Source organism: Drosophila subpulchrella, unplaced genomic scaffold (genome assembly GCF_014743375.2).
Source record: "Drosophila subpulchrella strain 33 F10 #4 breed RU33 unplaced genomic scaffold, RU_Dsub_v1.1 Primary Assembly Seq24, whole genome shotgun sequence".
Classification (NCBI taxonomy): Eukaryota; Metazoa; Arthropoda; class Insecta; order Diptera; family Drosophilidae; genus Drosophila; species Drosophila subpulchrella.
Genome location: NW_023665550.1, coordinates 313,853 through 340,750, shown reverse-complemented (window position 1 = coordinate 340,750; position 26,898 = coordinate 313,853). Strand labels below are relative to the sequence as shown.

At 40.6% G+C, this 26,898-nt stretch overlaps 3 protein-coding genes and 1 long non-coding RNA gene across 13 annotated transcripts; 2 read left to right on the top strand and 2 right to left on the bottom strand.

Annotated features, from left to right (window-relative positions):
* Window positions 1-2,106: 2,106 nt before the first annotated feature.
* On the bottom strand, window positions 2,107-4,435 carry LOC119559465. Its single transcript, XM_037872574.1, has 2 exons — window positions 4,151-4,435; window positions 2,107-4,099 (listed from the first exon to the last, which is right to left on the bottom strand). The coding sequence occupies exons 1-2, from the start codon at window positions 4,386-4,388 to the stop codon at window positions 3,879-3,881; spliced, it is 459 nt and encodes a 152-aa protein (XP_037728502.1). The 5' UTR covers window positions 4,389-4,435; the 3' UTR covers window positions 2,107-3,878.
* Window positions 4,436-4,843: 408 nt separating this feature from the next.
* On the top strand, window positions 4,844-9,700 carry LOC119559398 (pre-mRNA-splicing regulator female-lethal(2)D). 3 transcript variants are annotated; one of them, XM_037872462.1, is made up of 5 exons: window positions 5,429-5,549; window positions 7,125-7,442; window positions 7,620-7,744; window positions 7,811-8,144; window positions 8,363-9,700. In XM_037872462.1, exons 3-5 carry the CDS (start codon window positions 7,655-7,657, stop codon window positions 9,157-9,159), a joined length of 1,221 nt encoding a protein of 406 aa, XP_037728390.1. In that variant the 5' UTR covers window positions 5,429-5,549; window positions 7,125-7,442; window positions 7,620-7,654; the 3' UTR covers window positions 9,160-9,700. The 3 variants fall into 3 exon arrangements, with proteins under 3 accessions (XP_037728388.1, XP_037728390.1, XP_037728389.1); XM_037872460.1 differs by lacking the exon at window positions 7,125-7,442 and having other exon boundaries at window positions 4,844-5,549; XM_037872461.1 differs by lacking the exon at window positions 5,429-5,549 and having other exon boundaries at window positions 5,583-7,442.
* Window positions 9,701-9,743: 43 nt separating this feature from the next.
* LOC119559377 (voltage-dependent calcium channel subunit alpha-2/delta-3) lies at window positions 9,744-26,123 on the bottom strand. Of its 8 annotated transcripts, none has more exons than XM_037872421.1 (24): window positions 25,623-26,123; window positions 25,488-25,569; window positions 23,872-23,976; window positions 23,536-23,812; window positions 22,075-22,469; window positions 21,419-21,868; window positions 21,188-21,328; window positions 20,932-21,015; window positions 20,528-20,584; window positions 18,036-18,116; window positions 16,854-16,928; window positions 16,682-16,789; window positions 16,547-16,618; window positions 15,615-15,817; window positions 15,410-15,552; window positions 15,195-15,251; window positions 14,457-14,550; window positions 14,052-14,099; window positions 13,820-13,930; window positions 13,638-13,756; window positions 13,433-13,572; window positions 13,159-13,383; window positions 12,379-12,921; window positions 9,744-11,432 (listed from the first exon to the last, which is right to left on the bottom strand). In XM_037872421.1, the coding sequence occupies exons 1-24, from the start codon at window positions 25,736-25,738 to the stop codon at window positions 11,340-11,342; spliced, it is 3,819 nt and encodes a 1,272-aa protein (XP_037728349.1). In that variant the 5' UTR covers window positions 25,739-26,123; the 3' UTR covers window positions 9,744-11,339. The 8 variants fall into 8 exon arrangements, with proteins under 8 accessions (XP_037728349.1, XP_037728355.1, XP_037728350.1 ...); XM_037872427.1 differs by lacking the exon at window positions 20,528-20,584 and adding an exon at window positions 19,352-19,405; XM_037872422.1 differs by lacking the exon at window positions 14,052-14,099.
* On the top strand, window positions 12,067-13,027 carry LOC119559378. The gene is made up of 2 exons (XR_005220759.1): window positions 12,067-12,285; window positions 12,348-13,027. It is a non-coding gene; the product is annotated as an uncharacterized LOC119559378 (long non-coding RNA).
* Window positions 26,124-26,898: the final 775 nt, after the last annotated feature.

Sequence of the window (26,898 nt, the reverse complement as noted above, 5' to 3'; positions counted from 1 at the left end):
TGATGGTTTCTCATATATCACTGTTCATAGGACGATTTTTGAAGTTTGTGGGCGGTTAGTTGGCGTTAGCTCCCAAACGTTACAGTTTTGGGCGGTTAGCGGGCGTTAGAGTGGGCGTGGCTTATTCGTGTAACAAAGCGTTCAAAGCTAAGGAATCTAAATCTTTAAACACTCTACCTCTTATAATTTCAGACATATCAGCGTTCCTATGCGTGGCACCCTGATTAAATAAACTTGCGCTGTGCAAGAACTTCTAGAATCTGCATGCCTTATCCCAACATTCTATACTAAACAATTTTTTGTTCTAAGGTATAGCAAAATTTTAATTTTCTGTGTTTAAGAAAAAAAACCCAAAAATAGAAAAAATATTTACTAATCTTTAGCAAAATTTGAAATTTCTTAAGTTGAAATCCCTTCTTCCGACTGCCCAATTTCTTTTATTAAAATCATATCTGCTTGATCGAAGATTTATGGTCGAGGGGAGAGGGGCGTCGTGAGTCCCGTTTTGTTTACCCTGTTCACGTCAGATCTCACGTGTCCTAATGAACCGCGCACACTTCTGGCCAACACTCAGAGAAAAAAAATGCGTTTCCGACTTTATAATGTATATATGTTCTTGATCAGGATCACTAGCCGAGTCGATCTAGCCATGTCCGTCTGTCTGTCCATCCGTATGAGCGCTGAGATCTCGGAAACTATAAAAGCTTGAAATTTGGGATGAAGATTCCTGAGAATCCTGCGCAGCGCAAGTTTATTTGAACAGGGTGCCACGCCCACTCTTACGCCCATAACGCAAAATCCGGTCTAGCGTCGACATTTTTTAAAATTTGTATACCCTTGCAGAGGGTATATTGATTTCAATCATAAGTTTGCAACGCATTGAAAGAGACGTTTCCGACCCCATAAAATATATATATTCTTGATCAGCATTACTGGATGAGTCGATCTAGCCATGTCCGTCTGTCCGTTCGTTTCTACGCAAACTAGTCTCTAGTTTTAAAGCTATCGGGCTGAAACTTTCCCAAAAGTCCTTCTTCTTTTGCAGGTAGTATATAAGTCGGAACCAGCCGGATCGGACAACTATATCTTATAGCTCTCATAGGAATTATCAGGAAAAAAAGTATATCTCTGGTGTTTTTTAACATATAACCTCCTAAGCTTGGAAATAACATTTTTTAATTAGTTCTGAATTTCGAACTTAATTTTATCAAAATCGGACGACTTTATCATATAGCTGCCGTAGGAACGATCGGAAAATTGGTGGGAAAATAATATGAAACAAATTATAGCTTCGGTGTTTTTTAACATATTATCTTTAACTATTGGGAATATCATTTTTAAATTTAATAATTATAACTGCAAGGGTTGCCGAAGTTAACTTCCTTTCTTCTTTTAAATCAGTTTATAAATACCCATCTACATGCCACAAATTATTCAAATCGGACGTTTCATTAAAAATTATTACCAAACAATAATAAATAATCAAACAAAAACACCTCTTAACGGGGTAAGGAGTCGTGATGATCGCACCTTTAACATATAAAAGTTCTGATACACAATTTTGTGACGAAAAATGATTATACAACCGACTACATAAATACTTTTTCTAAAATATTTAAGCTTCTTGCATACAAAGGTATATTCTATTGTAGCGTGTACATCCTATTTATTTTGGAATAACTAAACTAACTGGACGAAGGATAGGATTCGAATCGTCACGTATTCTCATGCGCCATTTATTCCCACCAGCCCAACAGCTCAAATTCTACCTTTTCACTTTTACACTTCTTCTTCCAAACCAATTAAAATTGTTTAAGCCTTGGTAAGCAATCTTGTTAGTTCTTGCAATACCTTTTGATTGGTGTATAACTCGTTTTGATCGTACCATCCCTGCAGATTTTAAATTCTGCGGCTATATATAGTAATCGCCCTTGCACACTCTCCTGGTGCGCTTCGTCACTACGTGAACAGCCGTCCACATAAGAAGCGGTTTTTTCGAGGCAGGGTATCAAAGCGGTCATTTTGAACCAGCTAGCTGTGAAAATAACATTACTTGACATAGAACTGCGTAGAAACCCATCATTCAAGTATATAATGCCTTGAAGATTATCTTTATTATTACCGAATAAAAACCCATTTTTATTAGTCTATTATTAAACCTTACAATTAAAAGGAGCTGGACTAATTTAAATTGTTCAGCAGCATTTCTTGCATGCCAGGGACCGTGTGTACATTAATACTAAAATTTATAAACATAACATAAGCTTCAGCTACAACAACATCAAAAACGCTCCTGCTTTTAAGTCAAAAGACTGTAGAATCTTTCCTTGCATGACTCTTCCAAAATGGATCATGGGGAGTCTTTTTCCTTAGTTTTGCATTAAAAACGTGTTTTTTAAACTTTTTTCCAAAGATTTGTAATGGGGTTTTCCATCTTATGGCTGCAAACCTTCAGACGACTCTCTTTCCAATTTGTTTTGGATTATAATCCTGGTGGAACTCCCAAATCAAATATATTTTGTATTCCGAATAAGGTAGCATTTCAACGTAAATAAGTTGATCTTTTATTGGTTTTCCTAATGATATGAACGTACACAATAGTATGATAAACATGGCCGTGCCCTTATAGTTACTAGACTCACCATGTTTATTCTTTTAAGATCGTTAACCGGAGTAAAAATGTGTTGACCCTTACTGCGCTCCCAGTCAAGGGACATTTTATTAAGACTTCAGGCGCCTATAAAATGTTTATCTACGTAATTTCATACTTCTCATAGAACGCCTAATGGGACCTACTTGCATTCATGCACCTGACCTTTTGACAGCTATGAGGTCATTGCGGCATTCCTAAAACGAGTTTGTTGACCCATATTTCACTTTCATTTTATTTATGGAATCAAATTAAAGTACTTATCCTTTAAATCATCAATAGTGCTATTTTTGTTGCCGTTTAATTCTTCTACTTTTTTGGTAAATGCACCTAGGTTGTAAATACCGTGCGCATGTTGGGCGTACTTTAGTTACTAAATAAGTAACCCTAATAACTTTTAAAAACAGAATTCAATTATTGTAGAAATTGGAACATATTTGTATAACCGCAGAAGTGAAAATCTGCCATCATAGTCCATTCGAAACCAGTGATAACTCGAAATTGTTATATACATATAAACAAACATTTGTTTATGCCACAATTTGTTATTGTTATTGTTTAAGTACTTAAAGATTCTGAAATATTTCAAATTAAATTATATATGTATTGAAAAGGCTAACATCCCAAATTATTGTTTGTGTTTTGGGCCAACGTGTCACCTGTACTGATTTCTTTGGGTTTTTTTGTGTTGGTTTGTTGTACTTCATTTTACTTACACCTCGTTACTTAATAACTTCTTTTTATATTAACATAACAACTCAAAGCAAGAGAAAACACTATTGTCGGGTGCCTCGACTATCATAAACCCATTACTCGACTAATGAATGTGCGAAAGAGATCAAGACTTTCAAGCGGCAAAGCCACGGGTTTCGAGATTGAAGGGCGTGGATACCTTTATTTCCTTAAAACTTTTTCATGCATGGTACGATTTGATCAACATTTGGCATGGGATGTGTATTGTCCGCAAATTTAACAGTCCTTTTTAAACGTTAACAAACTTGCGCTGCTGGAATATCCAAAGGAGTTTCCGAAGTTTTAGCGTTCATACGCACAAATGCTGCTGAATCGATTTGGCTAGTGATCCTCATCAAGATTATAAATACCAACTTTATAGGGTCGGAAAAGGGATTGTTCCTATTACATACTGAATCCAATATACCCTTTTACTCTCGATTAACTGGTATAGCTATACCCTGATCGGCGCCGATTGTAAGCATTATACTTTTATTCAGCTTTTAATGGCTGTCATTATTTTGGTCCAGAAGGCTTGAACTTCGGGATCCTGCATTAGAGTGCGTTTTTTAACGTTCAATACCATGTTCAGGATGTCGGCGTTTTTGCAACAGTCCCGTCTTACGGATTTGCCGTCCGTCGCCTCCAGAATAATGCCCTCTGGTTCCTGTTCATCCAAGGGATCCGTTTCCGCAGCCGGACTGCCGAGTTGTCCAACTAAAAAAGCCATATCCTAATGAGATGCTTACACAAAATATATAATCCCACCTTTCTTGCACTTTGTTGCCTCCGTTTTGGGTTTTTCTGCGCGCTTTTGATAGGGTTTTCGGGGCTTGGAATCATCTTTTCCCTTGCTGCGCTTCGGGTTTGGATTACTCGGCAATAACTCTGTACTCTCGATGGGATTGTCCGCATCCTGTTGCAAGCGTCGCTTGACATGTAAATTTAAACGTTCCTTGATGTTCTGCTGCTCCATCTTAACTTGTACATTCGATGATTCTTCCATGTTTTACGTTTTTAAAACAAAACAATTCCCAATCAGTCAATCGGTGTGACCCCTTACAGGCCGTAAAAAATAACCAAACTAGCTATAATTGGGATTTTGAAATGGCCTTTTCCCACTGATTGATTTGGTACAAGTACATTCTGTGTCGCAAAAAAAAATTTTTTTTCTTCGCTATAGTATTAGTTATATAAGCATTTTCGACAAAAGATAGTTATTGTTCACATGCGCTTATTATTAAGTATGATCAAATTTGTAAGTTACCTTATTTACACCACCTTATAAATAGCATTGGACGAGATACGAAATGCGGCAACTCTAGCACTTCTATTGTTATCGATAATAAACTCCTGCCGATTGGATCGTGCCGTAGCTAGAATATATCTGAGTTCCGAACCCAGGGGTGCATTCGTACATAATGGCAAATCTGGTATTTTCCAGCTCCGCCATGTTGGATTCCGCACAACAGTTAACAGCAGCAATCGAGAAATCTCTTCGGAGCGTTGAAAAATTAAGGAATAACGCCGTAAAAGTGTACCCAAACGTCCAAAAACATACGTAAAGTGTGAATAAAAGGACCAACCAGCGATTAATCATTAATTGAGCGTTGAGCAAGCGCGAAAAGTACGCGAAATCGACGTTTTGCAAAACGTTCGCAATACGCGTCGCCATTGGTGTGTGCGAATGTGCGTGTGAGTGGGGGAGTATTGGTGGGAGCGTCTGTGTGTGAATGTGTGAGCGAGCGGCCCCTATGAAAAGCAACAACAACAACAACAACGCCAGCAAAGGACCCACAGCAACAACAGCGTTTTAATTTTCAAATAATGAGTGTCGCTGCAATGACTATGGACGATCAGAGACCTTTGATGAACAGTTACGATAAAATGCCCCCGACCAAATACGAGCAAAACCTAAATATCCTAAACAGCAGCCAAAACAGTGGAGTCGGCGGCGGCCCCGCCTCCCCAACGCCCTCGGGCTTAGAGGACGCGTCGTCACACCATCACCATCATCACCATCCGCACCATCACCACCATCAGGAGCAGCAACACTTGCAGCAGCATCAGCAGCACCAGCAGCAACAGCAGCAGCAGCAGCAGCAACACGCAGCAGCTGTTGCAGAGGCTGTTGCAGCCGCCGAACAGCGACAACGCTTGCTCGAAGGTATTTTGCACATTTTGGTACACTGCTATCTGATCAGAGATCTGATCTGTATAATACCCCCTATATACATACATACTCGTTTCAAACTCAAAAACCACGATCTAAAGTGTCAACTCTGTGTAAATTGTATAAAAGAATCCACCAAAGAAAACTTAGTTTATTTAGTTTACTTCTCTCCCCTCCATTTGGGTTTTTGTGCCATTGAATTTGTTTATGAAAAACACTCGGAAAAGAACTCAACGTATATCATTATGTGAATCGAATCGAAGCGAACACTCTTTTTAACGAACATTCTTTCAGCGGCGTTTTGGTTATGTTTTAAGTTATTTTTTTACACACCACCCCAGCAAAATTCCACACAGTGAAAGTGCTTAAAAGGACCACGAAATAATAATGAAATGTAATGCCTAAATATGAACTAAGAGCAAAGGCAACGAAGCCTGTAAAAGTTATAAAGTGCCTATAAAGTGTTGTGCAAAAGAACTATAAAAAATATAATTTTAATAATCAACAACAAAGCAAATATAATAATCAACACCCAGCTTGTAAACTAAGCTACAAAATTAATAGAATCGTTATTAATTGAAAAAATAACAAGAGGTTTTCATAAAAGAAATCACCAGATTCAATCTAAATACACATAACAAAGAGCCAAGGCTTCTCTAATACGAGTTAAGATCTATCAAAATCTTGAATAACAAAATGAAACACGGGTTTCCAGTAATATAATGAAAAATACCGCCAAGTAATCTAAAATAATTAAATAACCCAAAGCGGAGGTTTCCAATTTCCTCGTTTTCTCGCTTTTCCTTCGTCTTTGCGGTGTACAGTTTTCGTTTTGCGACCACTTTTCGTTTGCCTACGTGCCAGAAGAAGAAGAAGTGCAGAGGTGGGGAGAGGAAGAAGAGAGTCAACGTGTCTGCGCCCCCGCTCCGCCCCCTGTTATATTTCTCTCTCTCTTTGTGCCCCTCTCACTTCTTGTCGAGCATAAATAATAATAGTAAATAACCCAGTACCAAGTGACAGTGCATAACCGAAATGAAAATAAAGTAAAGTTATTTTTCAGTTGAAATTGTGAGAAAAGTGAATGCCAAAAACTAAGCTTCGTGTGTTAAATAATAAATATTCGAAAAGGGCGCCAAAAACGGGTGTGTGCGTGTGTACTCCCAGTTGATAAGATTGTTCAATTGATTTTTTAACGCCTAATTGGCCGCCCATCAATCGATTTACATGCAATGTGGGACACACGCACACAGACTGTTTGCCTCAGAAAATTAAAAATACATAAATAATTACTCGTCTGAATAAATACAAATACAAAACAAAGTACGTGTTTGCACAACAAATACAACAAAAATGCAAGTCAATAAACTTTTTGTATGACAAAAGAGTGTTCGAAAATGCCGCAAAAAAAGAGAAGGGGAAAGCTTTTGAAACCCATACACATACGTGTATGCGAAAAAGCTTTCGAGAGCCCAGTGTGTGCGTCGAGTTTTTTGCAAGTGTTTTTCAAAAATATTTTCAGTTTTGCCATGCCACAAAAATGTATCAATCAGACGTCGTTGTTTCCCACAGTGTATGCAATTCCACAAATGCCGCGAAGATTCAAATTCAATCGCCAACCGAGTTCGATGCAAATGCCAAGGCAAACGCAAGAAATCAATACGAAAATAATGGCAGGTGTGGTTGTTCAAGTGCCAGAGATAATGCCAGAGATAACGAAGAGATCGAAATCGAAATCGAAATCAAGATCGTGTGCAAGTTCAAGTGGTTGTGACCCTCGCATCGAATCAAAATCAATATCAATATCATTATCAGCCAGAGATTGACGACGGGATGCGGCCTTTTCCACCGACCATGTCACGAACTTACACGAATGATTGCAACGCATTGGTATGATTTCGTATTAAGTTCCACCTTAAACAAACACTTTGCCTTGCCCACTAAGAACTTGTAAAATACATATAGAACAATATTGTAATGTCTCGTGCAAACCAAAAACAGAGTGGCTCTCTCAGCTTGCAACCCCCCTCCAGGTTCCAATAGCTAATCCTATCCTTCGATTCGCAGATGAGATCGAGAATCTCAAACTGGAGCAGGCCCGCATGGGTCAGCAGTGCGCGGACGCCCTGCGGCGCGAGAAGATCCTCATGCGGCGGCTGGCCAACAAGGAGCAGGAATTCCAGGACTATGTGGTAGGCTCACCTGTCTTTACCCCCAAGTGTTCGAATACAAATCTTTATCTCCTCGCATTCATTCAGAGCCAGATTGCCGAGTACAAGGCCCAACAGGCGCCAACTGCCTTGGCCTTGCGCACTGCCCTTCTCGATCCGGCGGTCAACCTTCTGTTCGAACGGCTCAAAAAGGAACTGAAGGCCACCAAGGCCAAGCTGGAGGAGACCCAGAATGAGCTGTCCGCCTGGAAATTCACACCGGACTCCAACACGGGTAAGCGCCTTATGGCCAAGTGCCGTCTGCTCTACCAGGAGAACGAGGAGCTGGGCAAGATGACCTCCAATGGCAGACTGGCCAAGCTGGAGACCGAACTGGCGATGCAGAAGAGCTTCAGCGAGGAGGTCAAGAAGTCGCAGTCGGGTAGGTCATTTTCAACTGATTCAATTAATGTTTACAACTGAAAGCAATTTTGAATTTTCTCTATTGCGTGAAAACTTAATTTTTTAAAATTCTAAGTCGATCTCAATATAATTTCGCGAAATATAAGCATTGAGAGAAAAAATCTATTGCGTAGATCTATCATCATTTACCCAGTACCAGAAGATAAAATTGCCTAATAAAAACACTCCCATTCGCAGAGCTGGACGACTTCCTTCAAGAGCTGGACGAGGATGTGGAGGGCATGCAGAGCACCATTCTGTTTCTACAGCAAGAACTGAAGACCACTCGCGATCGCATCCAAACCTTGGAGAAGGAGAACGCCCAGCTGAAGCAGGTTAGCACCAAGGATGAGGTTGTGGCACCGGCGACAGCCACCAATGGTGGCACCAACCAGACGGTGGGCAAACTAGAGACCATCGATGAGAACGCCTGTCTGGCGAGCAACCCATCAAATTCAGACTGTTACAATGGCAACACTAACAACGAACAGATCGTGGCCGTGCCACAGATACCACCGGCGGACGAGAGCAGCAATAGCAACGGGAATGCGGCGCGACTGGCCCGCAAGCGAAACTATCAGGAGGAGGAGATGCCACCAATAGTGGTGCCCATAACAACGCCAGTGGGCAACACCGTCCAGGAAGCGCCGCCAATAAGGGAAGTTACTGCCCCTCGTACTCTGCCGCCCAAAAAGTCCAAGTTGCGGGGCATAGCCACGCGACGCAACTCTCAGCTTGAAGAGGATCATCAGCCCGTGACGACGCCAGTGGCTGTGCCGCTAGTCCTGGACAACGCCGTGGCCGGAATGGCCAGTGAAGAGGCGGCCGCTGCTGCGGCGGCGACCAGCAACAACGCGGAGACGGGAGTGGTGGTTGGAGCTCCAATTGAGGCTAGCGATCCAGCTGCTCCGGCGGCACCGGCCCGAATTCTGACCCGACGCCGGTCAGTCCGCATGCAGCAGAACGGCAGCGGAGCGGTCGACTACTCCACCTAAGCGTTGTTGGACCTTTTTTTTTATAAAAAGGGTGCACTCTTTATGAGTTCGTCATATTGATCGTTAATTCCTGACGTTTACTTTTGTGAATTGAGATTTCAGAACCAAGACAGACTTCATTTTATAACTCTAACCTATCGTATTAGATTCTTTTATTTTTTTACACATGTCTTGTAAAATACGTTTGTTATTTTGTTTGCATGCAGCATAGGCATACTTAATACCCGAATTAATTAGAAATCACTGCAATACATACGAAATATAATTATGTAGACCAGTGTACCATTTCAGCCCACATGTACGGTCGATCTAAACAATAATGCTAAAACTGATAACCTATTTATGTTTTTAAAAACCACGGCAACTACTGAAATGCTGAAAAAGGAACTTCGACAAAAGAAAAAGAAAGAGAACTCGTCATTTAGCTAAATTAGATTTTAATTATGAACTTAAGGCCTTTTTGTAATACGATGAAAGTTGTGTAAAATAATATAAACTTGTGTTAAAATAAATTGTTAAGCATAACAAATATTTCAAATAACCAGAATTCTTTTCATTTGCATTTACTGGAAAGAAAACAATCGTTTTGATTTTCGAAATTATTTTGTGTTTATTATCAGTTTCTTCTTTTAGCACATTAGACAAATGGTTTTTACTTGTATTTGATTGAATTCGAAATATGTTTATGTATGTAGTACATTTGTGGTTGCCAGCAAGTGTGTCTTGTTTCTTTTGTTTCGTTTGTTTGTTCGTGAGGAGAGTTTTAAATTTGAGATCGAGCTTAATGTCCTGGTGAAGAGGCCTGCAAGCTTGATATTTGCTCCACCCTACTTTCCATCGGGATGCACAAAATGAATAAGAAATGAAACAACCTGCGAGGAGGATAACAGGTTTCCCGGTTAGTCGCATCTAAAACCGCGCTTATGAGTTCAATATTAAATAGTTAATAACAAATTCTAGGCAGTTCGAATGGCACAAGTTAGTTTCACTACCATGGGGACATGTGGGGCTAAAGCTTAGCAAGTTCTGTTCCTATTGGAGGAGAGATCCTCTCGGCTGAGAGTTGTCTAGATGTACGATGGCTTGTCATGGTAAATTTTAACTATTCAATGTTTAAGTGTAGTATTATTAATAATTTAGTCACTAGATGCTGTTGCTGTTATTCAATCGTCTTCGATCTCGGCTCAGTTCTGTGGCTCGTATCAAGTAGTTAGTAATAAAAAGTATTTCTCATATATGTATGTAGGTACTTGTGGGTAATGCTAGGTATCGTCATCATCAGTGTATATAAAAACAATGCCTTAAGATCGGTTTTTCGCTTGTTTTGGTTTCGGTTTCTGTTTAGTGGCGTACATCATCCTTTAACGCATGTCTATAAAAGTATGTAGTTTTTCAAGGCTCCGAGGCTGAACGTTCGGTTAGTTTTTTTGGGCTAAGCTAAGCAAATATACAAAAGCTACTTAAATTAGTTAGCATGTACTGTACCGGGCGTACTCGTAGGTATATCGTATTATCGTATGAGTGTGTATATATAATTAAATGGTTCCTTTATTCGCCTTTACCGATAGGTTTCTTGATCCGTTCTGTAAACATAAACTCGTAGCTAGGTGTTACTTACAAATGTGGCCTTCTTAGATTAGGATTAACACACACGCACACCTACACACACACCCACACACTCGCACACTCACTCACACACATAACCATGGGCAGTAGTCGGCATTTGGTACAGTGTGTGCCATAAGTTTTGTCGCCTGGATGACGGCGCTTTGCATTCAGCTCACTTGAAGGTTGCAAGTCGTTTAAGGCCGTTGTTGGAATTTTCAATTATGCGTATGTATATAATATATGTATATGCTTTAAATATCGGTTTGTCCTGTCTATTGGAAGGTCTACAATAAGCCCTGCGCCCCGTCCGTCATAGGCGGCACACACTGTCCGCGTTCACTGTGTCCGCTCGCTCCGTTCGACAGCGAACGCAGGATCGAAACGGATGCGAATGCGGATACGGATACTAGTATTTAGCTACTTAACAACTAATTTGGAAAAGTTTCTATAGGTGACCAAAAATATTGAACTGCGCTCAAGCGTTAGAGTAAAAAATTTCCCACCTCCCGGATTGCCCTTCGTATATAATACAAAAACATAGTCTATATCTAAGCTAAACCCATGGGCCGCCGTTACAGCCAGCGACTCAGTATGTGGCAGAGGAGCAGGAGCCCCAGATTCGCGTAGACGGAGCACGCCTTTCCGCACAGCTTGATGCCGCTCTCCTGAAACGGAACAATTAGATACATTATTAAGTGGGCACTGGTTTGATTTGCACCAAAATTGGGTGGGAGAGAGGAAACGCTTTTCATCGCCATCAGAGGCTTATAAGTTGCTATTAACCCACAATCTGTCCATATCTGCCTTCACCTGTTTGGCAAATTTTTACAAGTATTAATCAAGTATCTTTAGCAACAGTTTTTGGTACTTTGTGTTTTTTTTGCGTCTTATAAAAACTACACCGATAAATTTCCAACAGTACCTTAAGGGAACATTTTTTAGGGTATAGTGACAAACTTTTTTTTTCAAGAATTTCTTTGAATTTGATTTATGCATTGTGATAATAAGCATATAATATTTCAAGATAACTTAATGTTCTTAAGTTTAATATTGTTTTTATCAGCTCATTCAGGACAACAATTTAAAATAAAAAATTTAAGTCCATAAATTTTATTTCGGTAAATTTTGACACTCATCGTTATTCTTTATTTCCACAGCCATTTTTCAATCTTAAAGAAATAATAAATAATTGTCTCATCTGTATAGAGTTTTAGCGGGTATTAATCAGTTCGTCACCTTACCCTACAACTTTTAAAAGTGAAAAAAAATTGGTCCAAGAGCTTAAGAATTTAACTCCGCTAGAATTTTGCCATTGAACTTTTACACGAACATGCTCAATAGATCTCAGCAACTTTTTGCATTAAAACTCTTGAAAAATATTTATTTTTGGAAAAGTTGCCTTCAAATTACTAATCGTTCGGCACTATACCCTACTCTCCCCTAAGTAAAAGCTCATTAGTTAGCTGCTAGCAGTAATGGGCGAGCCCTACCATACTATTAATTCTATTACAAATTAGTGTATGTGTATATCATTTAAAAGTAAGGAAGCACCAAAAATAACCCCTAGTTCATTCCCGCAGAACCCCAGCCCCAAGGACCCGAAGAACTTACATTCGCGTGCCGACTGATGCAGCTGTGGGGCCGCATGCGGTTGAACTCCCGAGCCTGCTTGTAGCAGGCAAGCGAGTCGTTTACCGACAGGTGGTAGTCGATCGGCTGCGGATTGACCGTGAGGACGACGGTGCCGTCCCGTGGACACAGCTGGTCGATGACCAGCAGGATGAGGTTGCTGAACGGGATGGGCAGGACGACAAATGGCCGCTCACATGCATGGGCTGTCATATTGTAGACAACGTTGTCCTTCTCCTTGTACAGCGTGTAAAGCTCGCGCTTCATGTCGCACGGCTTGAGCCGTGTGCGATGGAGTGTCAAGTAGCGCAGCCAGTAGTCGTCGTCCTTCTTCCCGTGGCCATTGCCGTTGCGGCCATGGTGCTCCGGATGCGGCTCCGGCGGAGGAGGCTCGGTGTCGTTGGAGTCGCCGTACATATCCGCATAATGGCTGGACACTCCGGGCGCCCACTGCAACAGTTGCACAATATACCACAGCGCCGTATGCAGCAGCCATTTGCCCACTCGCAGCAGATGAATCAGGGGCTAAAAAACGTTGTGATGTTAGTACCGATTCGAGTCTAACAGCCGAACCTCTATAACTCACTAAATTTCGAGAACTAAACCATTAATATAAAACTATGTTGGGAAATTAAAGATGAGTTTTTGGAGGGTAAAATACTGTATCTGTAGCGAAAGATCATTTTCGCTTTAACAAGCCACTAATTGAGTTATAGAAGTTAGACTGCAACTAACCAAGTCGATCAGTTAAACCAATCCTACCGAAAGCAACATGCTGGAGGCATTGTTGTCGTTCTTGGACTCGAAGCACACCGCCTGGTAATCGTAAACGGTGACCTGTTTGTAGACGTTCTCCTCCAGCAGACGCTTCATGATCGCTCCGTTTACCTCCCCGAAGAACCTCCCAGTCTCGTGGACCCTCGTCGATATGACCACGTAGCCATTGTTGTCCAGTATATAGCAGTCTTTGTCATCCACGGCACAGGCCTATGGAGAATTTGTAAGTAAATAGTTAAAAGTCAGGGACTTGACCCACATTGCCGGTGATGTTGTGGAAGAGTTTGTAGAGCGCCGAGTGCTGGAACTGGAAGCCCACAACTGCCGCTGGCGCTGTCTTTCCGCCCTCATTGTGAAACACTGCATGGCTAGCGGTCACCAGGATCTCTGAATTGCTTTCTACGGGTGAGAAACAAAATGGTATCGTCACATTACGTCTGAAAATAATGTACATCTCAACTTACCACCCGCATCGAAGGGCACGGAGTACACGAAGCTCTCCTCCCGTACAAAATGTTGGTCCACGGCGCGTTTATACCAAATCTCATCGATGGCCCGTGTGTTGTTCTGGCTAAAAGTCTCGCTGGAAGTGGATTACCCATTAGCTTTAGCTCCCATCAAAACTGCCGGGGCTTCCCAGACTCACCCGACTCCAGATTCCTCGGCAGCGTTCGAGTGGAACTCATGCCAGCGGGTGAGGCCACTATGGGTGGCCAAAAAAGCGACGGTGACGCCAAAGCGCTGCTTGAATTCATTTCTGTGCAAACAGATCAGTTAATTAGAAAACCAGACAACATAATATTATTTAAAACATGGTGACTAGACAACTAAGGCTAGTTAAGAGGACTGAGTATCGAAGTTTATTATTCATTGTTTACCTTGGCAACAAACCCATTAGAACGGCTATTGGGCTTGATGCGCTTGTGCTAAATTTGTGAATGGTTTGGTATTTCATAATGGAGAGGCATTATGTTTTGTGGTATCAAGTTCGGGATATTTAAGAGTCCATATATAGATACAGTAGAGTGGTATTAGAGTGGTGGGTGCAAAAATTCAATATGAGAAAGACATTAAACGACAGCGACAAGGACGACAAAGAATTGGTATAAAATGCAAATAAATGTGAGAAAAAGAAGGGCGTACACAGAAATAAAAACGGTTAATATGTGCTGCTTTTCCGGTGCGTAAACTCGAGTGCATGGCGTTGACTGTACTGAAGGTGTCTGACGAGTCAAGCCTAGCATTGTTAAGAACCCCCAAAACCGCCGTTCGTCGCCACTTACCCCTTGTCGTCCTTGGAGTTGAAGCTGGTGTTGTTGGAGAACCACCCGGTGACTCGGGCATCGAAGACCAGAGCCTGCATCAGCTGTCGATCGCCTGAAATTCAAATTCACAGGGTCAAAACAATCCAGGATTGTCAGAGAGAAACTTGCTGAAGTAATGGTTGCAGTGGCATTAGTGGCTCTAGTAAAGTTCCCCTTACTTCTGTAACCATTACTCACGATTATTAGCTTCATGTGAGCAAAGTAATTACATAATATAGAGTTAATAGTCCTTTGTGACATGCAACGATTTGAGTGTGCAAATTCCGCAGCTAACTACAGTGTGTTTCAAAACACATAAGACACTAATTTAAATTAAAACGGTAATAAATGTTATGAAAATAGAGGATTTAAACTGGCCCAATCAACTTGGTTTTGCCTGGTTTTCTTTTAGTAAAGAAAAAAGCAAATTCTAGGGTTGTAAATTGTAAACCACCATTTCAGCTTATATCGAAGTTTTTTAAATGCTTGGCTTAGGCTAATGAAGTACACTATAGATTCTAAAGGTTTTAACCTTTTACCAGTGAATTTCGATCTAAAGTTTTCGAGTTAAGTTAGGACCAGGCTACATTTATCGGCCATTTCGCCAAAAGTGCAGGTGCAGGAGAGGTCAAAAATGAGGACGGTGCTACTGAGTGCGTGTGTATTTTGGTGGGTGCACAACTGTGACTGTGATGACTTTTGATATTCGTTACTCACAATAGTAGCTTTCTTTTTCATTGATTGATGGATAACGGCCAGTTGATGAGTTGTTAGCTGTGAATTTGCATGAACATTGAAATCGCAATCGTAATTTTCGCATATCGAACACAAAAACGCAAAACAGAGTCTGGGAAAGCGGCGGCTTATCGAAGCGATCGATTCGAGATTCGGAAATGGATGTTACCGGAAGTGTTTGGGTGCTATATACTTACAAAACATGGCCGCCGCGTGTTCCGGGGGCAAAGCGCTACGACTTCCCGGCCATCGCCAGCCAGGCTCAGACATACGCTCGAGAAAGTACAGCAGTTCGATCTCTGGCGTTTTGAATGTCCTGTTGCTGTGCTTGCAAAATAGCCTAAAAATGTCAGATAGTTCGATTAGTTTTCACCTATCTTTATTAACTTGTTTGCAGCTCACCAGTCGGGATGTATTTTCCATCGCTTGCCACTAAAGACGTTGCGTAAGTTTGTGCCTTTTATGGAGATTCGATGGATCTCCTGGTCAGCTCGAATGTCCATGTGGCTTACGCCATATTGTTCTGGATAGGAAATTACCAGAGTGAAGGGGGTCTTCTTAATGGCCGTCCAATAGTATTGTCGCTTTATGCGAGCCACCCGTTTCTTTAAATGAAAGAAAATTCAATGTGTCTTAGAAAAGGTTATAAGAGCAACGATAGGAAAATCCACCAAAAATTGTTTACAAGTTTTCAACGCACTGCTGGACAACCGTGCAACTTTATAAAGTATCAAACATAAAGACTTCTCAACGATCTAGAAAGGTCGTGTCGAGCGCACCTTCAAAAGGAATTTCAAAGTGTATTGAACTATTATCTACAAAAATAAACATTTTTCTGAAGTGAACTTCTTTAGTCAACTTCAGACATTTAAGCATAAAAGTGTTTATATACAGGAAATTTCTATTGCAGTGTCCATTTTTGAGAAACCTAAGCTCTAGAACAACAAACAGGACAACCCAAACAAACATTTTCTGGTCTTAATTTGAGTGATTTTGTATCAATTTCGCAATCAAAATCTGACAACTTTACCCTGTATGCGAGTCATAATGCCCGGAGATTACAAATATACAAAATATCATTACCTAATATTAATAAAGTTAAATACTAAAAGAAGAAATAAAAATTGCACAAATTAATATTAATACGAGTATAATAGCATACTAAAAGAAGATTTGTTAAGCTTCAGCGATGCTGCCCCTAGTGCGGTATTCGAATTTAAAGAACTTTTAATTAACAAAACATATGTGTTTTTACTTTTTAATGCAATGGCTTTTAAATCGTTTTTGGTTTCTGGGGATAAATTTAAACACTTTCTTTTGCAAACGTTACTCACCATTTCATCAAAATGATTTTTGACCAACATCCATTTGCTGCCTGTCGACTGATTGATTATGGAATCTCTTATCTATCAACAAAAGGTATTAATAATAAAGACTGTAACTTTAAGGAAGATTGATAAAAGACATACCGTCATCAGCACTGGATTAAAGTCTCTGGCGGGTCGATCGTCATCCAACAGCTCGACTTCAATCATGTCAACGCTATTGTATGATGGCTTTAATATGTAGCCTTGGAACTGTTGGGTTAGAGCCGTGGGTTAGTCCTAACACATTCTAAGAAAAAGTTATAAGATCACTTACAATTGGACGAAAGTCTGGATGGAATAGTACATAACCATTGTTGGTTACTATAAACGCATAGCCGTTTACGCCAAGCTGTGAAAAATATATAGATTTAATAAGTATTATTCGTGGTACCCAATAGTACAAGTATACCCAACTTATAATGCATTACAAAACAATTTTTTTTTTCAAATGAAAAGTCAGATAATATATATCCACTAAAATATTACGCTTAAAATATATTGGATTGTGTGTATTGTGTATTCCTAAGCTTTTAAATTTCTAAAGTGTTAAAAATTCAACAATTAATTTCAGTATTCAAGGAAACGTCCCTATATGGGTCCGATGGAATTTCATGCAGCTGTGACTAAATAACACATTTTTCGGTAGTAAAAACATGTAACATTGCAGGTATATTTATTTCAGTCAGAAGTTTCCAACGCAGTGAAGGAGACGTTTCCTACCTTATAAAGGATATTCATTCTTGATCAGCAACACTAGACGAGTCGATCTAGCCATGTCCGTCTGTCCGTCCGTTTATCCGTCCGTCTGCAGTCTTTTCGTTTCTACGCAAACTAAGCTCTCAGTTTTAAAGCTATCGGGATGAAACCTTCCAAAATTCTAGTTTCTATTGCACGTAGTATATAAGTCAGATCAAGCCGGATCAGACAACTATATCCCATATCTCCCATAGGAATAATCCAAGAAATATTTAAAAAAAATGTAAAATAATTATAACTTCCGTGTTTTTAGACATACTAACTTCTACTCTTGGGAATATCATTCTTCTAAAATTTTAGAACTTAGAACAAAATTTAAAAAAATCGGACGACTTTATCATATACATAGCTGCCATAGGAACGATCTTATTAGTTCTTATCTTATATTAAATCTTATTATTAAATTGGAAAGCTCTGTACAGACAATGCTCCCACAGGAACGCCTTGCCTTTCTTGTTTGTTATAAGTTATTGCCTAAAATTCTTTTTGAGGTAAGAACTTAAAATATACTTATAACTGTATTTTAAAATTAAATAATGCCTACTGGTGATGCTAAAATATTACAGAGTTGCCACGACTTTCTAATAAAATAGATGATAACTCTGGTTTTCAGCAATTCAACAGCCTCTAGGCAGATATAGGATATCGATCCTATATCGATATGTATTGATAATTCATGTTATCCCAACGTCCAACTTACCGTAAATGGTGACAGCAGCTTTTTGATTTCATTAATAGGCACATCAGTGCCGGCCACGCCCAGTATATTCGCAATCCTAGTCTGTGCGTAAGAAGTTTTAATATATATTTAGAGTTGTGTCAGGTCAAGTGATTGGAAACGAAACATATACACAAGTTGGACTTTAAATTTTACAAGTACAGAGAATTGGTAGTTAATTTTGGATTTGCATGTTAATCAAATACTGAAAAATGAATTTGAAATTTGAATTCGATAAATGGCATTGCTAGTACAAAACGCCTTAAGGCATCTCAAAGTAAAATACAAAGATGTAAATCAAAAACGGAAACAATGTCGAATGCAAATATGAGAAGCATCGTTTACTACGCAAGAACTTACGAGTACAGTCAAGAAAGTCGATTTCAAAGATTTGTTTTTTTTGCATTTTGTTTTCTTGTATTGATGTTTACAAAGAATTTAGTTAAGCGTTTTTTCTGTTTTAGCGGCTAATTACATGGCTAGCAGAGTAGTACTAAGAGCGTATGAGAGCGTTGAGTTTTGGGTGTGAAACCAAAATTTGGAAATAAAGTGTTAAGATCACGGAGAGGCTTCGGAAACAGTAAAACAATAGAGATAGAAAGTATAATTTTCAAATAAATCTTTTAAAAGGTGGGTTTTTGGGAGGCTGTAAACTGAAGATGTGTGAAAGAAGCTGTTTACAAGTGTAGAGGTTACTTCTTCTTGAAGAAAGTACAGTTGTGCGTATCTGTTTGCGTTGTTGGTGTTTCAAATGTTTGGCAGTGTATTTATTTTCACAGTTTTTATACCCTTCACAAAAACATTTTTGGTCGTGGCAGGAAATCTACAAGATGCCAGTTGCCAGAGAGATAAAGAGTTACAGAGAGCAGGATAGACAAGGAATTCGATCAGCGATCGTTCAGTTTTGTAGGGTCCATTTAGCGAAGCTTTACACACATACATATACAAAGAGAGAAAGTGCCGCAGAAATCTTATTCTAGGATTGCAGAAATGAATTATTCGGGTTAGTACCAAGCACTTGATCGGACTGGCCAAGAAATCATAAGATATAGGGTTGTCGCTGAGGACGGGGATTGGTGGCATGAATAGAGGCATTACACAATTGTTAAATATGGTAAATTATAAAAAATTTCGTAGGTGCTCTAAGAAATTAGATGAAAATTAAAGGGCCAAAAAGAATTTTGATCAAGTCACACATGCGGTTTAGACAAACGAAAGTGACAAATTTAGGATGGGCGTTTGCATTTTGTTAGATTTTGCTGTTTTGTTTTGGTTTGATTTAGATACAATTTACTCACAAATTGAAGGTTTATTTTCGCAGCCGGATTTATATCGGTCGTTAGATTAATGCGCTGTGAATTCGTATTTGTAGTATTTAATAAATCAATCTCTAGGAACGAAAGCAACTTAAATAGGGTTATTCTAGGGGCGGGTGGAGTTGGAGGCGTTGCGGTGTCGGTGGGCGGAAAGCGCGACGGGGTGCGTTTAAGGATTCTGGTCCTATTCGATCTGCGCCCTACTATATCCTGTCCAGCAAAAGGGTATAAAAACTCCGTCGGAATCTTGGCCTCTTGATTGGGAGGTGCTCAGGTGTGTTTTTGGTTTATATTTATATATATAAATTGATCTGTAATGGTTGTTCTTGTGTGCTCTATAGGTCCTCAGCAGTAGCCTAGGATTTCTCTGATTTTTGGTTTCTTTTCGCTTTATTAATGATTGTACTTACTAAACATCAATGTGTTCTAACATTTATTTGTTAGGGGATAGGGTGGGGTTTCTTTGATTTTGGACAGGGTGGGACTACCAATTAGCACTATATATATATAGAGTCTATTCGATCGCCGCTCAACCCAATCTTTCTTAGTTAAAAACAACAAATGGAAAATTCTACTACTCAAAATGCTATATAAAATGTTCTATTTATACGTTTAGTAATCAACTAGGCATAGCTATAATTCGATTATTGCTTATAAAAATTATTATAACATTACGAGTACGATTATATAAAGAAAATCAATATCTAGATATCGATAAATACTGGACCAATTCGAATTGATTTCGTTATAACATCAGAATACTTTTGGATTTGGATTCGATTTTGGGGGTTGAACCCAGTACGTGGTCAACTATAATGTCAAAAGGTTGCTAAAGAATGCCATGGTCCTAGACCATATTAGCTAGATTTATATACGAGTTATATTATAGTTAGTTATAGTATATATCGGTTAAATATGGATTAGGTATGCATGTATGTAGCGCAAAGTATAACAAATCGTTTACTTTATTTGATATATATACGGATAATGTATATACGAGTATATATGTAGGTAGAGCTCAATACGATATGCAATTAATTGGCGTATATAAAACTTTTATCAAGAGCAATAAATACGTTATACGCAAAAATTTCGTTCGAAATTTGTTAAGTTTGGATTTGGTTGTTATTTGTTAGAATTTGGCATTATAGTTTGTACCTCACGTGTTTGCAATTCCCAGAGTGCTTCATTTATTAAAACTTCTTCGGTGATATTCTGTGGTATAGTTGTGTATAGTTTGGTAGTAGTAGGTAGTAGTGTGTTATATATATAACGCATAAATTATTAATACAGTAGTAGTAGTAGTAGTTTAAAGTGAGTTGTTACATAGATAGGTTCGGATTGGTTTGCTGTATTTCGATTTCTTGCTTCGATCGTTAATGAGTAGGGGCAAAATGAATTCGTCGCTGCTTCGGCGGCTGCTGATTCTGATTCTGATTTCAGTTTTCTTTCTTTCATTTTCCGCTAAGAATTTGGCAGTGCTAACTCGCTTGATAGAGTTCGATTCGATAGCTTTTCCCCCGTGCCAGGGGCGCGATCGATTTGTGGTCAGTTTCACTTACCGCATTCTCACGCCGATCGTAGATGGGCATCGATACGGTGGTCATAAACTGGTACACATTGGAGTCCACAGGCTGATTCCAGGTCTGTGAAAGAAGAACGCATTTAATAAATGGAGATAATGTTGATCATTTTCTAAATAAAAAGCTATATCTGATGACAGTTCCCCTTCGAACGAATTGTTCGACTTGCGAAGCCATTTTAAAAATGCGGCTGGCTATATTCACTTGTACTCGTTAAGCTGGGACCCGAACTCACCTCCTTCATCCGTCTGTATTTCCGGCGGTGCATTTCGTTGGGCTCCAGCATCCGGTCGTGCACCTGCCAGTATTCGAGGACGTCGGCCTTTTGGTACTCGCACTGGCTGATGTCCCACAGATAGTCGGAGAGTTTTGTGTCCTACGCACATAAGATGGGAATTTGGGGAAAAACGTTGCTATCCGCATTTGGGGGAACAAAGATTGGCACCCCTTCTGGGGCGCTACCCACCTCGATATCCGCATAGACCTGCGACCAAATCACCGGATGGTCGTGCCTGCCCAGGACGAGCGGCCTGGCCATAACTGGTATGTAGTTCAAGACCATCTCGCGCACCTCTGCGGTGTCGCTGAGGTGGACGTAGTAGCCCTGATTCTCGCACGCCATCCACCGTATATCATCCCAATTGGCCACCTCCTTGCCAATCAGGTAGGTAAACACACGGACCGGCTTGTACGGCGGGTCCCGCCAATTGTGCAACTCGAAGACCTCGCGATTATTCTCGGGCGCCCCATCGCCAATGATCATGATTGCCTGATTGCACTGCGCCCCGCGCGAACTCAACTTGGTCTCTTCCAATAGCTCGAATGCCTTTGTCAATGCAGCGGTATAATTGGCGATCGATTTGGGTTTAAACGATTCAATCCCTTCTTTCAGTTCACGTATGTTGCCCAGATTCGCCTGGATGAATTTCGGAGTTTTTTGGGATGTGGATAGTTGTTGGAGTTTTGTATTCGTATTCGGTGGCATCAATTGGGTGTGTTGTTTGAGATTTCGGATTTTTTTGGTGGTGGTGTTGTTTTTTTGTTGATTGTGGGGATAGACAGAAATCAAATATGCGTTAAATCAAGAGAAACTAGGTTAAAACAAACATAATTGATATATACTTGAATCAGTGTGTCTTCGAAACATGCGACGACTGGGGTGACTTCCTTATCAAAGGTGAAGATGTTCACAAAGTCATTTGTACCTAATGTATCGAGTATCGTATTGACAACATGCTTTGCGATATCTAGCCTCTGTCCCAACATTGAACCGGATCCATCCATCAGGATAACAATATCCTTCGGACTCGTCGCCGCCTCCATGTACCAGGAGCGTAGTCGGCAATCGTATAGATCGACCGGTACGTCCTTTCGCCACTTCGATGCAGGGAATTGACGCATAAAGCCAGTCGAACTGCCAAAGAATTGCCACGACAATGTCGGATCGTTTTTGTAATTGTCGCGGAATATCTGATCCAAATTCTCCGACCACTGAATTGCTTTGATCACATCCGGTGCTGTGTCATATAATCGAGGGATAATTTGTTATGGTTGTGGGTGTTTTTTTTGTGGTTTTTGTCATGTTAAAAGAAATGGGAAGAATTTTGCAAGAAACACGATTAGTTATCCTCATCTGCTGTCGTGCACTTAAGCCTAGTGTTATTTTTACGGGCTCTCGGGTTTTCTTGGGGTTGTGTTCTGGTGGCTCAAGTTGGGTGTTATACGGTTTTTGGCAAGCATTCCGCGTGTGTCGGCAGTGGAGCATTCGCATTTTAGTTTGCATTATTACATTCCCTGGCGCAAAACGCGAGCGCGGCGTCAACGTGGACATTGTACCGCCGGCGGCCCCGGAGAATCATCAAAGTCAAGTTCGGCGGATCATTAGGTACGGTGGGTGGGCCGGGCGGCACAATGCCCTGCTTGACTTGCGCACACGTTCATCGCACGCATTGACGCAAGCGGATTTTAAAATAAAAAAAATAGGAAAAGGCGCAGCTTATGGCTTTATATTATAACGCTTTGTATTATAATATATTCAAATATTTGTATGGCATACAAAAAAAATCAACTTCTACGGTCAAGCGAGCTAGTAAACAGGTAAGTAGCGAGTGAGCGAGATAGATAGAGAGCGAGCTAGAGGCGATTTTAAGGTTCTACACCCTGCCTAATTGAGTTTGGGGAATGATCAGCTGATATAGTAATTGGTTTCCAATTTATCTGATTGTCCAATTACCCTTGTGAAAACACAAGTATTTCCGTTAACCCAACAAAATTATGATTCTTGAAAACTAAATCAAATTTACAAAAGCTTACATCTTATCTGAACTTATAAAGTTCAAGCTAAGAAGTTCCACTGTGATATTCGAAACATATACACATATTAGCTATTAGAAACTGACAACTCCATAACCCCAAACCCGATCGCATAGCAGTTAGGAACGGGGTCGTTAGATAAGGACAATACACACAGGCGACAATACAGTTACAATTACACAGAGCAAAAGAGAGAGAAATACAGAGAGAGATAGGTCGAGAGCGGAGAGAAGAGATATACGGATTATATGGATCAGTATTATTCCAAACCTCGATCAAACACATTGACTGGCACGTGGACCGAGCTGACGCTGAAGTTGACCGGGGTGTTGTGGAACTCCGGACGGGGTTCCAGCACCACCACCTTCGGCTGGACGTAGATTAACGGTTCGCCTATGTCCTTGTCCATATCGGGCGCCGGGGTCGGTATAGGGGGTACGGGATCGCCGGGCTCCAGCATTTCCTTGGCACTGTAATAGGAGAACATCTTGTCCGCCATATCGTTCTGATGCGACAGAGCCGTATTCTCAGCCGTGTCCATAATCCGCTGAAGATAATCGGTAATAAGTAGATAGTTTTTTTTATGGGCACCAGGTGCACACTTACCCTCACTGCACTGACTTTGAGGTCCATCATCATTTCGATTTCCTTGGCCATCGAGTCGACAATGGAGGCGCCGTTGCGCGAAACAACTTTCGCATCCTTGAAACTCTGTTTAAAGTTTAAGCATGAACAATATATTAAGGGATGTTTCAAGAAAAATAGGAATTTTGTACGATTTCCCCAAACCATTGTTGTTCTAGAAGTACGTCATAGGCGGAACCTCCCCGTAAAGCCCATTTAGAGGCCCCAGAGGGCCCATTGGCAAACACATTTACATGCATACAGAGAATTATAAACAGTTGGCGCAAATGCGGTTGTAACTCATGGACGGAAACATTTAATTTGTAAATCCGCTTGCGCTGCCTAAAAATAAATAACCAGCTGTGTCGGACAGCTAACTGACCTCATACACTCAGGGAAAAACACCGTGCTAAAAACAAGTACAAACAGCCTTGATTTAAGAAAAATTGCATGCTTAACATTTAAGAACGTTCGTGCTCAAAAAATTCTCATATTGAGCACATTTTGGAGTTTTTATGTCTGCCAACTCTAATAATTCCCAACTGTTTATTCTGAAAGTACTCAGTATATAAGGCGCATAAATTAGGTAGTGTTAATGCCCGTGAGCGGCAAGTCGTAAGTAAACTTAAAATAATAATATTATTTATATATATCTCGTTTATTTCGTTTCAGTTTCCAATACTTATTTCTCTTACTAGCATAAAATAAAAACTCATTTTAGTTTCATAATATTTATATATTGATTTAAGAATTATTCGCCCTTAAATCATGCCTGCAAATTTCTTACTTTATTATTAAATCGTTCTTGTTTTTAGTCCAAAAATGACTTGATTTAAGAATTATTCATACTTGATTGAAGACCGAAAGGTTCTTAAATCTAGTATTTTCGGTCTTGAAAATTCGTGCTCAAAAGTAGTATTTTGTTCTCGCGTTCTGTGTTTTCCATGCTTGGCGAAGTTTTGACACCGAAAATACTAGGTTCAAGCACGAAATACTTGATTTTTTTTCTGAGTGTAGGCTTAAAGATTATGGTTACGCACCCTTTATAAAAATAACCTAATATGAGGTATATCTTGAGGCATATTTTATTTAACTTACTTTTTATTTGCAATTTAAGTTCTAAACCCCCATCAGTTGTACCTTATATTTTCCAACCCACCTAAAATCGAACTGTTCTTTTACATATTCTTTTGGAATAGGTTTTTGGAGGTTTCATTATCGCTAACTAAGAACGAATGCCGTATAACCTGTTACGTTAGTGTGTTTTTAAATGTGACCTAGTGCCTCGTAACTTAAAATGACTCGATGTTTCCCATTAAAACCAATTAAAGGGGTGTTCAAGAGCATTGGTGCTTCGACGTACTGCCCCGCAGTTTCTCATCTGGCTTCTGCTTTACATTCTTTATAATTGCCGCTCGGGCAGCCTTTAACCCAAATTCCGAGCCGAAGTCTCAGCCTCAGAGAGACGTCAACAAGGAGCGCACAAAAACAGAAAACCGAAAACACACACAGTGGGGCACGTGGAACGGGGAATGGGGATTGGAAAATGGGGAAAACGGAGCGGCGGAAAAATCAATAAAATGCTCTCGGCAGCTCACCTCCTGCACCTCCTTGCGCCTGGTGATGAAATCGCCCAGATGAAACAGCTCCATGCCCAGTTTGTCGGCCCACGAATGAACCCTGGTGGGAAAAGGTCGCTATAATTAGGGGAAAACCGCAGCGGGCGCACTCACAGATTGTAGTTGATGTTCTCGGCTGGCTGCAGATTGACGCACGGGGCCAAACAGACCAAGACGGACAGCAGGCCCAAGCAGAGGCGCCACCAGGCCAGGAGTCGCGACCAGGCCATGATTCCCCGGGATCCTCCGATCTTTCCTATGGTCTACTGACTGCTGATGATGGAGGTCGATCCAGTGGGAGCGCGACATAAATACCAGGCGATGCGATTTTCTTAGCCTACTTTGCAGCTGCACTCACACACTCACAGGCACACACGCACCACGTTTGCACCACATACCCCGTTAGCTCGGTTTTGGCCACCTGCCCTGGCCATCCGGTAACATACCACCGCGGTGTCACTAGATCCCTTCAAATGCGGCTATATCTCACGGTCCCTCAAGCGCAGAGCATTTTATACTTGTCTGTTTTCACCGATTTTTCATGAATTTTCAGCACTTTTCTCGCGCGACCCAGCACTTTTCCGAGTGTGTGTGTTGTTGGCCAGCGAAAACTTTTCTCTCTACACTGTCGTGGCCCGTTTTGACGTTTCTTTGACGTTTCTGGGCCAGCTTAAAGCTCTCTAATTGGGTTTCCGGTGGCCGAAAAGGGATAACCCTCCAGTGTCGCCAACAACCATTCGCCGAGCTCTTCTAGGCGTTCAGTGCGCCTGCTCTGACACTTGGCGCTTCTGCGCCTTCAACTTGTTTACCTCAGTGGGAGTCCCACAGGTGTTTGTTTACCTGTCACCGCGCCTGCGCTCGGGAAATGTTGACTGGCGTGTCCCCCCAGCTGGCCGAACATCTGTTGCTTCAGCTGGAGAAAGGTGACAGTTGGATGGAGAACGAGCTTTTCGTTGGGAAAACTTTGCGCGGGAGCAGTCCAGATGCCGTTGGCCATAGGTCGCATTCAAATGCAGTTGCCTAAACGGCCAACAGGGGGCGGTTTGCGAGGGAATCTAGAACTCGCAAGGAGCTTAAAGAGGTTTTCCCAAATAAATGGAAATTTTAACTTTCTTAATCTCTAGTTCGTAAACTGATAAAGCAATGGAAGAATGAAAATAATTTCGTATTTAATTATCTTGTCGCAAAACAAAGGAATTTTAAAAATATTGATTACAGGGGAAGGGTGGCAGTTCAAACCAAAATATTGCTTTTTCGAGGGTAAAAATAAAAAGTACTTCGTCCAGCGACAGTTTGGCTTGAAAGGTTCGATTTTTTTTGACGCAGAAAGGACGAAGGTCAGAGCTTTAGCAATCCTGAATATCGTAATGCTTTCAGGAATACGCCGTAG

Excerpts from the sequence above, each read along its gene's own strand:
- LOC119559465 (XM_037872574.1), bottom strand. The coding sequence starts at position 4,388 with ATGGAAGAATCATCGAATGTACAAGTTAAGATGGAGCAGCAGAACATC. Across the intron at positions 4,100-4,150 it reads GGCAACAAAGTGCAAGAAAG|TTGGACAACTCGGCAGTCCG; the intron begins GTGGGATTATAT and ends TGGCTTTTTTAG.
- LOC119559398 (XM_037872460.1), top strand. The coding sequence starts at position 5,210 with ATGAGTGTCGCTGCAATGACTATGGACGATCAGAGACCTTTGATGAAC. Across the intron at positions 7,745-7,810 it reads AGGAATTCCAGGACTATGTG|AGCCAGATTGCCGAGTACAA; the intron begins GTAGGCTCACCT and ends GCATTCATTCAG. Across the intron at positions 8,145-8,362 it reads GGTCAAGAAGTCGCAGTCGG|AGCTGGACGACTTCCTTCAA; the intron begins GTAGGTCATTTT and ends TCCCATTCGCAG.
- LOC119559377 (XM_037872421.1), bottom strand. The coding sequence starts at position 25,738 with ATGGCCTGGTCGCGACTCCTGGCCTGGTGGCGCCTCTGCTTGGGCCTG. Across the intron at positions 21,329-21,418 it reads AGGTCTATGCGGATATCGAG|GACACAAAACTCTCCGACTA; the intron begins GTGGGTAGCGCC and ends TTATGTGCGTAG. Across the intron at positions 16,619-16,681 it reads TTAATCCAGTGCTGATGACG|ATAAGAGATTCCATAATCAA; the intron begins GTATGTCTTTTA and ends TTTTGTTGATAG.